The 12,833-nt window shown below is 41.5% G+C and overlaps 2 protein-coding genes across 2 annotated transcripts in view; both read left to right on the top strand.

Annotated features, from left to right (window-relative positions):
• Positions 1-55: 55 nt before the first annotated feature.
• On the top strand, positions 56-5,437 carry LOC136714987 (leptin receptor gene-related protein). Its single transcript, XM_066692647.1, has 4 exons — positions 56-185; positions 2,049-2,124; positions 2,558-2,744; positions 3,841-5,437. The coding sequence occupies exons 1-4, from the start codon at positions 170-172 to the stop codon at positions 3,955-3,957; spliced, it is 396 nt and encodes a 131-aa protein (XP_066548744.1). The 5' UTR covers positions 56-169; the 3' UTR covers positions 3,958-5,437.
• Positions 5,438-5,563: 126 nt separating this feature from the next.
• The window catches only part of lepr (leptin receptor), a 29,287-nt gene continuing 22,017 nt past the window's right edge, over positions 5,564-12,833 (top strand). Inside the window, exon 1 of the mRNA XM_066692646.1 lies at positions 5,564-7,433. The gene's annotated coding sequence lies outside the window, so the exon portion shown is untranslated. The remainder of the gene's footprint in view (positions 7,434-12,833) is intronic.

Genomic DNA, 12,833 nt, shown 5'->3' with positions numbered 1-12,833 from the left:
CATTTCGTCGGAAAGACCCGAAACAATCCGGGAACTGCCGAAGCAAGGAAGCCATATTTGAATGCGGTCGTGTCTCCCAAATCACGACGGTGTCCGGCCTCAAGGAAATAGGAAGTAAACTATTACCAGTCAAAAACAAAGGGAGAAAAGCCACTGAAGACCGAGGAAGATGGCGGGGGTTAAAGGTAGAAGCGTTTTAATATATATACCAATATAAAACCGTGTCATTCTGCCTGAATAGCTATTTTGTGTTACACACGCAACTTGGAATTTAATGGAGTGATACTTACGTGGATGCGGAGCGGAAGATGAGGTTTTCTTTGTAAGTTTATATTGCGACAGCTGCTAATAAGACTAAACTCATATCGTGCACCTGACGTGGTGTTTACGTCACAACATCAGCGTGTGCTTTTATATAAATGTATATCAAACTGGACTTTCGTTTCCTTTGCTCTGCGGGCAACTTTGTAAACATCATTCGCAGAAACCCGTTTTGCACCTCAGGGCCACCGTAGAAACCGGAGTATCAACTACTGTCTTTAACAAACGCGTTTTGATTTCAGTAAGTGGTCACTATCATACTAGTAAATATGAATATTAATAGATAGAAAAAGTATTTTATACAATTAGGCCTACATAATTTGATAGCTGTTGATATGTTTATTTTTAGTTCATTGCAATGTTATTTGTTTAATATTAATAATAATGTATTTTCACTAAGGCAGAATCATTGTATTCGTGTGAAAATGATGGCATCAGTTGATACCATTTCTTTGTTGTGGTCTCTGCAATACAAGGGGACACTGCTGTTTTTCAACAGGATTACAGTAGCAGCCCTAACCTAGCCTAGTTTTGAACATTGTGCAAACTTCACACAAGTAGTTAAGTGGCACTAATTGATTGTGTTAATTGAAATTTAACAGAATCACAATATTGAAAGGACACAACTTTTTTCATCAAACAATCACCTTTTATTGGAAATAGCACCTTTTGCAATGTTGCCACAGAGCTCTTCACAAAATTAATTTAATGGACACCGTCGTCTTCTGAATGTAGGAACGTTACTATTCCAGGACACCGACCCAATCTCAGGGAGGATATACCAGCGCTGTTCATTATATTTTTAATTTCATGCTTATTAAAGTGTTTCAAATAGACTTCAGAACTGTGCTTAATAGTGCGGTATCTCCACAAGGTGGCAGACACATTTTATATATGCATTATTGTTTGTAGCAATTCTCAGAAATAATATTACTGTTCCAGTAAACTTCTAGAAAACTTTTTTTAATCGACCACTGCCATTCAATCAATTTAGATGAGATGTCAAGTCCCTCTTTTTATGTGCCATGTGTCAGTCACGTGTATTTGAACTCAGATGAACATTGTTCCCTAGTGTCCCTTTGGGCAAACTGCCCACTTCATACTAAATTAATTACACGTGCAATTAGTCCACAGTTCACCCACAGAGAGGAATCAAAGCCATAATGTTTCGGCACATCATGGAACCCCAGCCAACACCTTTTATCTGTTTATGGCTTCGGGAACTCTTGTCATTCTTTAGTTTCCAGTTCCAGATTGTAGTCTCTCAAAGTTACAGCTTTACACTCCCGTGCAGGAAACAATCCAGTTCATATTCTGAATTATTCCTTGCTTTGAAGTGGTCTTGCCATTTTTTAATTACTATAAATTTTATTTTATGAAAAGTCACTGACCTCAAACATACATATCCATCTCTCCACTTGTTCCACCAGGTGGCAGCATCAGTTACTTTCTTTTTTAAAAACAACACAGGCTTAGAACAACAATATACCCTTATTTTTGTAAGTTGAGCACTGAGTTATTCATTCATTAATATTTCTATTGGCACATCTGAACTCAAGTTCATCCCAAGGGCTGTTGGTTTTTGGAGTCTTGCTATAAAACCCCTTACCCAGGAAGACCCATTACACCTGATCTTGGTGCAGAGTGAATGATCGCGATGGGTCACGTGGCCTCTTCATGTTTGTTACCTCTCTCATGTCCTGATGATGCTTCAACCTTTGTTTCAGCGTTAGTGGGGCTATCATTCAGCGGTGCCATCGGCCTGACCTTCCTCATGCTGGGGTGTGGCCTGGAGGAGTATGGGTAGGTGGACAACCTTTCCTTCAATAGTCCTGTGAGGAACGGAGGCAGAAGTTTATTTGTCAACAGTTCACAACTGATAGAGACTTATTTAATCAAGCGTTGTTCTCAGTTTTGAGTCAAAACACCTCAATCCCAATCGATTTTCAAGACACGAGGGCAGGCATTGATCTCAGAGGAAAGGTGAGGAGTAAGTTGCGTAGTTTTAGCACCAGGGAGCCTACATGTAGTATTTTAATCTTGTAACTGATGGAACAGCTCAGTTTAGTCTCTCACAATGTCCGTTGGTGTAAACTCACCAACACTGTACTGCAGGAGGTGGAATAAAACTGCAGGCATCCAGAGAAGATCGACAAAAGGATAGACTGGAGTGGAGTTTGACTCAACAGCATGTGGAGAATGGTGGCCTTCTCACCGCCTCTTGTCTCCGTCACAGAGTGTACTGGCCCCTGTTCGTGCTGATCTTCTACGTCCTCTCCCCCATCCCTCACTTCATCGCCAAGCGGCTGAGCGACGACACGGACGCCACCAGTAACGCCTGCCGAGAGCTGGCGTACTTCTTCACCACGGGCATCGTGGTGTCGGCGTTCGGCCTGCCCATGGTCCTGGCCCGTGTTGCCCTGGTGAGTGCGGCCTTCTGCGAACCCCCATGGCGCTATTTTGTGCATCTTTTTTTGCTTTTAATCACTTTTGGAGCAGTGCTGTGTTTCTAACTCTCAGCTTCCTGGGTGAAGACACTGTTGTTCTTCTTCCACACCTTCAAACAAACTCTTTAAATCAACTTGGCTGGGCTCTGTTATGCAGCAAGAGGCTATTTTTTCGCCGAGTTAAGATCCTCTGGCGCTGGAAGCCCCACTGTAGGCACTTCTCCAGGGTGGGTGCTCCAGGGAGTTGTGCAGCAATCTTTTATAGCGTTATTAAACTCACCCCGGGGCTCGGTTACAAAACATATTAGATTGCAGATGTACAAAGTGATAAATAGATGCATCTTTTAGGACGTGTGCCAATAGAACATCAACAAATGTTTTTTTGGAAGAACTAATGCATATCATTAACTTTTAAAAGTGTGTGTAAAACCCGTTGTGTGTGTGTGTAGAGAAATACTATTAAACCTCACAGTAATGAGAAAAAGATGTGGTTTTCTTGGCTTCGGTAAATTATTCAATTGCTGGTTTTATGACAGAATTCCAACTTCGGGGTTTCTTCAGGATGTGTAACCTTGAATTCTTTTGTTTGTTTATTTATTTATAAACATTTTGTGCTGCCAATGACTGCAGCGTCTGTAGATTTCTGGATTTGTTTGGAAGATCATGTACTGTGGGGAAGTGCAGAGGAGGTGCATGTAATTCGATATGCCTTTGAACAGGGAGAAATCGATTTATTGTAAGTGTGGATTATTGCAAGAGGATTGTGGGAACTATGGCCAGCTGGTGATCCTACTGACCAGTCAAAGCTGGGAAACATGAATGTGTTCACTTTTCTGCAGAGCATCTAGATCAGGGGTGTCAGACTCCTTACTCCTTAATTGGTCTAATTAAGCAATTAACTGGATTAATTGAACACTTCTCTCCAGACTCTGAAATGTTCTGTGTGTTCAGTGTTTTGAGTCATCAACAAATTGTAAGGTATCGAATATACAGCCTTTTAAGAACTCAGGTGGTCACGTGACCACTTTGCCCTAGGCCTGTTTGTGAGATGTTCCTTTGCTTTATCCTCCAGATCAAATGGGGAGCCTGCGGTCTGGTCATGGCGGGGAACGCGGTGATCTTCTCCACCATCCTGGGCTTCTTCCTAGTGTTCGGCGGCAGCGACGACTTCAGCTGGGAGCAGTGGTAGCGGCCCTTTAAAGCCACGCGGGAAAACTGCCTGCGTGACACGACAGCCATGCACTGCGCTTTCACTCCTCCTTTATCGTGATTATGTCAGTGCTGTGGTCACGGGCAGCGTCCATTTCCGCCGGTCGCTCGGATAACGCAGAGAAGCGCTTTGATTTCGGGAACACTACGTCTCGCACTCCTCCTGCTTTCAGGTGACACTGGCTAAACCTCTTTTCTTGACTTCCTGATGCGGTAAAAGCTGTGGAAGAATGTAATTAAGGATGTTTACCGTCTTATACTTCCCTTCCCTCATCCTGTGTAGCTTTATTATCATTTTTATATACAAATATGCATTATCAATAGGGTAGGACCGGTCGTTTAAAGGATCGGCAGGTTGTGTTGAAACTAATCACAGTTTATTAGTTTTTAGTCCGCTGTTAGACTTGTGTTTCTGTTGATCACAGGGACTCAAAATATGTGGAAGGAGATGCACTTTGTATTCGTCTCACTTTAGGGATCTGTTCTCTAGGGGTATTTGTTAAACTTTTCGTCTAAATACAATACTATGAAGGGAGATTCCATTTTTTGAATGTAAATACTGATGAAAAGACAGGCGTCATGAAGAATTCAACTTAAAAAAATAAATAAAAAAAAATGGTGTGCGCCAGCAAATCAGCCAGTTGTGATATTCTCAAGGTTCCTCATGAGCTTTTTTTGTATGGAAACATTTGAAAGTCTACTATTTCAAGTATGAATCATGAAAACTAATCTGCCTCTATGATTGCAAACCTTTTCTGCCCCCCCCACCCCAAGTAAGCATGAATCATTTAAACAATTTGTCATGAGTTTCCTGCAAAGTTTAGACCCACAACACACACAATGTACCACTTTTGCACTCGTCTGAGCTTAAATATCCACATAATTGTCAAAATTTAATTATACGTTTATTTATTTTGTACCTTAATCACCACCACTACCACAATTAACCTGCTGTATTGGGTTTGTTTAATTTCTCTGATTCTTGGTTGATTAGTGCCAAAGAAATCACACTACCAGTCGTCGAATTGTTAATTTTGTTGTCTGTGTGATCGAGTATCGATGGCTGTACCCGAATAATGCCTTTTTGTAATAACCGTGCCTTTTTCTACTACTACTGCTACTACGCTCTATACTTTATAAACCGCTGCGCACTTGGACGCCGAAGAAGGATTTTCCGAATGAATTAATTCCGGTGTGTATCAGACTCTGAAAACCTCAAGTGCTCTTTGTAACGCGTGGCTAATGAAGGCTGTTGTTCTTGTGTCGTACAGCGAGGAGAAATGAAAACGCTTGCGTTACATAATAGTCTGTGACTCACACGCGACCGGAGCATTCCCCACGGATGGGTGCGGGGCCGTTTGAAACAGCTGTACACTAAGCCGGGCCTTCGTACTGTATGTAACCAGCTTGACGCTTGCATCTATTAAAGAACACCTACACAGCTTTGTCACATTACTAAACTGTGTGTCTGTCTTTGTGTTCATTCGAATGCACCTGTCGTTATTTTTGTTACAGTCCGATTACAGATTCATTTTTTATGAACACAATCTTTAATAACACTCTTCCCTGTTTGTAGAATAAACAGTGGGGGAGAAAGTGATGTGCTTTTTTTATTGATTATGTGACTTTCTCCTTTTTAAACTATGCCTATCCTTTTTTTTAAGTAATCTCTCTTTAAATCATCTGTTTTCTCTGAAGGACAATTGTTCCCGCAGTCCAGGCCTAGCCACGTCTACTTAGCACCTTACAGGAAAGTCCAAAATAGACCGGCCGATGAAATTCCCAGCTGGCTTTGGTGAACTGAGCCGCCGCAACCTATAGGATCTGTGTTTTCCACCTCCGGCAGCGGCAACCAGGCTGTCCGTGTTGTATTCTCGGCCGTGCCACTGTTATAAAGGGAAACGGTCACTGGGGATTTGAGTAAAGGTTCATCTGCACGACTTTCCAGATTCCAGTAGCGATTGAATGTACTTTGTGTACCAAGGCTAACGGCGTTCCTGTTCTTTTTGGGTTTCTTTTCTTGGCAGCGGTTTACACTTCACCGAAGCTCGTGGGGGATGCCGTTGTTTTTGTTGATTTTGGAAAACTAGAGTTTCAATTGCGGAGCTTGAACCTGGAAAAAACGTTTTTATTCCTCTAAAAGATCATACTGTTTTCAATTAAGATTTATTTATTTATTTATGCCTCTTTATTTGTGAAGCATAGTGGGATTGCAAGGAAGAACTTTACCACAGTTTTCAGTTTTTTTTACTGCATCTCTATATTGTCACGTTTGTTTAGGAAAGTCAACCAATTCTAATACTTGGTTTATTATTATTTGGATGAGCTAATTGGTGAGTTCTAGATCTAAGTGGTCTAAACCATTAATGGAAAATGAATTTTTGAAAAGGGCTGGGAAAGATGTTTTTTTTTTCGTATCCCACTTACACGGGTAAGTGTATCCCACTTAGATTTCAACAGTCTTTTCTTCCCCTAGCTGTAGAAATCTGCAAATGTAATTTAATGGAAAAATAAATAGTTTTTCCAGGGGCGACTGAAAGGAAGCTTTTATGGCTGGCTCCTTCAGAGTTGCCTGGATCGCACAGAGCAGATCGGAGGGAAAAGAGCTCCTCGCACACACAATTAATTGATTCTGTGCATTTAGAGATCTTCTATTTGCTCTCAAACTCAGGGGGAAAACAGGAAATGCGTTCGTTCAAAGTTTCAATCCACCTCCTGCTAAAACCAAGCCTGGCAAAACAAGCCTTTGTGCCCAAAACATGAAGGTATCACTTGTCTTGTTGATGCACAGATACATCTAAAAAATCTGCTGTTTTCGTTGGCTGTTGTTCGTTTTGCCTCCCTAATTTCTCGTCTAGATATTTTGTGTCTTTTTACTCTCTGGCTGCTACAGTGACTAGCTTTGAGGTTTCCCTAAAGCCTTTATTAAGAAACAATGTGTTTTTCTACACACCAAAGCGCCGGTTTACTCTTGAAGGTTTGTGAGTAAGAGCATCGTAACACAGCTTTCCCTCCATCTGCGGCAGCTGGTTCTCATAACAGTTTGCTGACAAGTGACGTGCAGCGAGAGGCACAAAACGATTTGTGCTTTTGGAACAATTAAAGACTATTTCTTCTCCCACACCCCTATAAATCAGGGAGAACATGTGAAATGCACCCTCTCGAACACGGCAGTCAGTTAGTAGTAATGCTCCTTGCTGGGCAGTTAGTGTTGATGCCACATAAGCAACTGGGAAAGACACCAATGTTCGTGTAGGGGCTGCCTGGGTTGTGATGATTGGTACGTATTCCTGGCGGCTTCTCAGAATAGCTGTGCGTTTGCCTGGAGACCAGAGACGGCAGCTGAGCCAGAGACACATCTGTGAGCTCCAATCAACACAACCGGGCGCTCACCTCAGAGGGGCGGCTTGCATTTTTTTTAGAAGCGTGCCTGAAAATGTAAGAGTTCAACAATTGGTGAGTATCCTGTAACCAGTTTTGTGTATTTACCTGCACTTTCTTTTGCACCAAAAAGTTTGCTAACCTGAATGAACCTTATTGCATTATTGTGCAGAAGTGTGCACAATTTATGCCCACTGCATGGCACAAATAATTGACTTCCACAAGGGGGGAAAGGAACATTATAGCATTTAGTCTGTGTGTGTTTAGTGTTTTGATACCGCCCAATATGTCCAGACCTACTTTGTCATATTGTAGGAATTGTTTACTTTGTCTTCTTGGAATGCAAAGAAAGCATAAAAACATCATACAATTAAAGGTGGGCTTATAATTGGTGCAGAATTGGTCTTTTAAAGTGGATACACAACAGCATTGTTAACTTGTCTGCCTTTGTGGGTGTCAGCCACACTTGATGATCACTCTACGCACTCCTGAGACTAAATCCCTTACTCCCTCATACCTCATATCTAGTTTGATTGGATTTTAATGGAGACGACCTGTAGGAATGTGCTTGTTTGAGGTGCAGACGACTCACAATGGCAGCCTGAATCATTCTTCACTCTGTGCGGAGAGCAGACCTGTTTGAAACACGATGCCCTTTTCATTACCGAGATGTGATTCATGGTCGTTCATCACTAATATTACCCTCGAGGTTGCGGTGTTTTTCTCTCTCTTTGGCCTTTTGAATTCACAGGGGACAAAAAGGATTCGTTTGCTTTTCTATCCTTTATTATTTCTCTGCCCTTGATCAAGCAATGCGCTACATTCATGTTTTTCTGTTATTCCCTCGGACGCTTGGTTCTGATCCACTATGCGACGCTGGCCCAGTTGTTGGAATCCATAGCTTTCACCAGTTCTGTGGGGAAATTTGTGATGTGTCGACAGGTGCTTTGCAACTTTGAGATTTCTTTTTCTGGCAAGGGGTTGGTTGCCAGATGACTGGAATGCCTCCTGTGTCCTTTTGGGTTTGACGTTCCATTCGCTTTGTGAAGAAAAAAAGTTCTACTCCTTTAAGAAAAGATTAATATATATAGAATAAATTTTTTTGTGCTCAGAAGTATAAATGTACACTTTCTTTAATGAGTTTTTTCTTAGAAAGCTTAAGAATGTAGTTTAGCATATCATTCCATTGATTCTAATCCAGGCTCTATCTGTTATCAGCGTTTGACTGACACACGTTTAACGGCATTGTTAATGTCAATACATTTAACAATAAACATTCGGCATTTGTTTGACAACATCATTTAACTTTCCATTGTGCTTCATTAGCCTCAAGATGATGTTCTATTTCAATACCTAATTAAGCTCAAGATCACGACCTTTTCATGCTGTGTGTCGCTTTGCGTTGGGAGTTTGAGTTATGTGATTCGGTAACAAGTTACCGGCGTTCTTTCGACTTCTGAGCACAGCGTGTTCCTGCAACTTGTTTGAGTGACAGATGGTAAAGAAGTGGCTTTTGACCTTCAGTCTGGGTGCTGAGGTTTCTTCAGTACCGAGATGCCAAGACCTTCACTTCACCGCCTCCCTCGAAACGCAGTAAAATAAACTAAAGCCACTTACAATACGACGAACTAAATGTTTTCTGATCGCCTTGTCGTGCTTTGTAGGAGTACGGTAACTCTTCAGTGTGTAGAAATTCACGTATTCCTGTAAGTGCGGTGTTCTCTGTCCCTGTTGTTATTATTCCTGTCATGGCACACAATGGCAAATATTGTGAGAAATAGTATTACTGATAGAGAGACATTCCTGACCGTTGCTTTAAGGACTGTGCCTCACTTAACGTCTCGATGCAGGGTATCATTAATTATGTACGGACCTGTCCAGTGCCCAGATCTTTAATTCCTCCTCAATGTCAGTGGCAGGGAATATAAAAACCATCCTGATATTTTGTCAGTTGTTACTTTAAACATAGCTAGGTGACACCGTGTAAGTATCTGTCATAAAAAGCTTAGCCTCCTTCAGTGTGTAGTTAACTGTCAAGCTGTGATCTCCTGAAGTTCACCACAACGTTGGCCTGTGACAACATTCATCCTGCCGGGAGCATCTCTTTGAAAACATGCACTTTATTTCCCTTTTATGTTAACTTTTTAAATGTCAGTGAAACCCCAGGGATAGCTGGTCCAATGGAGGGAGTTTTTCTTTGGATTGAGGGCTCATACAAGCTCCTATTGTTCAAACTCAATGGCCTTTAGGTTATGTGTGATGTTTTACGGCTCTAGTGTAAACCCTGGCTACGTTCCCGCACAAACTTGGACGTGAGTCTTTGCACACTTTTGAAGGGTGTATACTGGGCAACTTCCCATCGAAAGGCAAAGATGTGAAACTCTCTCCCTCCAGAGTAGAGTTGTACATCATTCCGTGCCACATCCACACAAGACAGATGTGAATTATAATCCCACTTTGTGTAATTGATACAAGTGAGGCTGATTGTCACTCAAAAGAATCGGCACCCATAATTCAATTATAATGCTCAACTCCACATGGCCAGTCTGGGGTTTTGTTGGCAGTCTTGTGTTGTGCAATGCATTATGAAAGGCTATCAATTTCCAAACAAGATATTTGCCTAATTAACATGTCTGTGGGGAAAACAATATGTATTCCACTGTCAGAGGAAGCCAATATTACAATAATCTGCTGCTGTAAGCACTTACTGGAGCTCGGGAACAGAATGGAAAAACAATAAAACTCCAAATTACACATAAAAACACTGTGAACAAATGGGACTGTTTTCCTCTCTTTTTATGAGGTGTATCCAGTCTACAAATACAGTGAAATGCACAAAGACGCAGGGACTTGTACATGAACATAGAACAAATAACATAGAAATATAGTCCATGGGATAGTGGAGAAAAGGTTATTTTGTTGTACGTTGTGTGACTGGTGCTCTGTGTTGCAGATCCCTTGTGTTTACTTGTGTCTCGGCCTAAATGGGGTTTTGAATACTGCCTACATAATGAGATTGAAGTTTAATTAATTCAGAACTAGAACTAATCAACAACTATCAGTAAAACGCTTTGTGGCTCTTCTGCAAAGGGCGCTATAAATAAAAATTGCATATCAACACAGTTTGGTTAAAGCATTCGTTGACCATAGTGAAAAGTTTGATATTTGTATTTATTTGAATATGCTTTATAGATTTTCTTTCCTGTGTTTTTTTAAATGCATTCCATTAAGTTTGCTGAAAGTAAGGACTAGCCTTGTAATCGATCCGTGCTGGATTATTTTAATTGGATTTTAATTGAATCATCGGAGTCAGAAGTGTTTTCATTGTTAGGTTTCTCTGCGTATCACAGAACCCAGGGATCATTATTTGGCAGCACTTTGCTTCTCCGATTAGGCGAGCCTCAAATATATGGGGTGAATTAGAATAAAACGCACAAACTTGGAGCGGTTCGAGTGGAGCTCTGGAATTCCTGGTCATAACGAAATGTGAGCTAAGCGTTGTGGCGTCTCGCTGTGGTCTCGGGGGAGCGTGTCGGGGCAGTAGTCTGCGTATCCTGTCTCTCTCTTCTCTGGGGCCGGGACAGGGCCATGCGTTAAGAGTGAGGTCACGCAAACCCGACTGACACCGCCAGGGACGCCGAATGCCGATCACGCCTGATACATCCTGTCACCCAAACATCGCCTCGGATAATGAGCCTCCCGTAAATCTTGGCACACAGACTCTGACCCTTCCTTGAGTTGGTGTGGCTCCAAGCCCAGACTCTTCACACGCAGTTGCAGATTCGTGACGGACAACCTTTTCTGTGTGGCATCTACACACTGTCAGTACTTTTCCTCTCATTCACAGGCCAAATTCAAATGCTGAGGAGGGAGTTTGAATGCTTTGTAGCGTCTCTTCAGAACTTATTGTACAGCCAGGTTCTATTCTAAGCGGATTCGATTTATTTATGTGTTTTTTTTTTTTTTTTACTGTGAATCTACGTCTGTGCCAGGGCAGTCGTGTCACCGGGACGCCGAGCAACATGATTTTTGCACAGAGCTGAGGCACGACTGGTTACAACTCTTTACTTTGATTTGCAACTGCCATGAGTCTTAAATTCGAGGCTTTTAGACAGATTACAGATTTCCATTGCTGTTTCCCAATCTACCTTTTTGTCAGGCGATTTATAAGCCACCATTCCTCGTCACCGAGTCTCCCTGCTAAATAAGGAACCTGGGTATCGCTGAACAGAGGGTTTTCTGACAGGAAAACAACACACAAATGCTTGTTGTGTGCCTTTCTCTGGCATCTGGTCTTTCACAAATGAGCCGTATTAAATCAAACCATCTATAATTGAGATTTGGCTCCTATTTTCACGGCCATAACATTTCGGCTTTTGTAAAAGTAATAAAAACGGGGAGGAAAACCTGGGAAATGAAATTATTTCATCCCTTCAAGGCATTTTCACAGCATCTTGGAATGTCGTACATCAGCAACTTATATACCTTTGGCAAATCCACGGCTCACGTTTTTTAACTACATTTATCTTACAGTTGGCACCGAGACCCACAATGATTTAACACAGACTTTTTTTTTAGGACAACCATGTTTTTCTCTTTCCAATACTGTTTAACATTAACAATATGCCCTAGGGTAATTAAGGTATGCTTTCTTTATTATATAAAAAGGGCCAGGCATTGCAAAGTTCCCAAAATAAGGCTTTAATATTCAGTTTAACCTTAAAACATGCTCTGTATGAGGGGTAACAGTTTGCACTTTGACATAATCTCCCATATTCAAAAGCCTAATGATCTTATTTTCTTTCGCTTTACTAATATGTCTCCGGGGGTTAATTGGGAAGATGTTCTGTCAGTATAAGGCGCTGTCGGAAGCCAGACAATGGGGTTTAATTTAATTTCAGAAATTACACTTCTAAATCTATGATCTGACCTTTTCCATCCCTTTCAAGCCACAATCACTTAAGGAGGTGTTGAGGGCAGGAAATTGGTTTACAAGCAATCTTTTTAGAAAGTCATGCAAGCTGAATTTTAGGGCTGGAATTAACTTCTCGCAATGCAAAGGAAATAAACACGCTACAGCCTTTGCTTGCAGACGTAAATTTGCTGGGAGGGCAGTAAATCTTTCTGGCGGACAGATTAAATCTTTCAAAATAATAAAAACGGGACTCGTTTTAAAAATTATCTGTGCACTTACAGGAGACATATATCCCTGGGAAAGCTTGGGAGTGTTACACTTAATAAATCTAGTTATGTCCTGGATACCTAGTTTACTCCGGCGTTAAACATCTCTTCTGAACGATATTTGGCCTTTTCTCGTTTTGACTAGCCCTCTCTGCTTACTGTTGATGGAGACGGGAAAGCCATGCGCTTAAAGACTTCAACCAACATTTGCATATCGATAAGACTTTGATTGTGTGAGAGATTTCCGATTTGGGATAAACAGTTGTGGACCAGCGCTGTGATTAGTCGGAGAGA

This window comes from Amia ocellicauda, chromosome 19 (assembly GCF_036373705.1).
Source record: "Amia ocellicauda isolate fAmiCal2 chromosome 19, fAmiCal2.hap1, whole genome shotgun sequence".
Lineage (NCBI taxonomy): Eukaryota > Metazoa > Chordata > Actinopteri > Amiiformes > Amiidae > Amia > Amia ocellicauda.
Note: the sequence above shows the minus strand (reverse complement) of the source record. Positions and strands in the feature narration are given on the sequence as shown.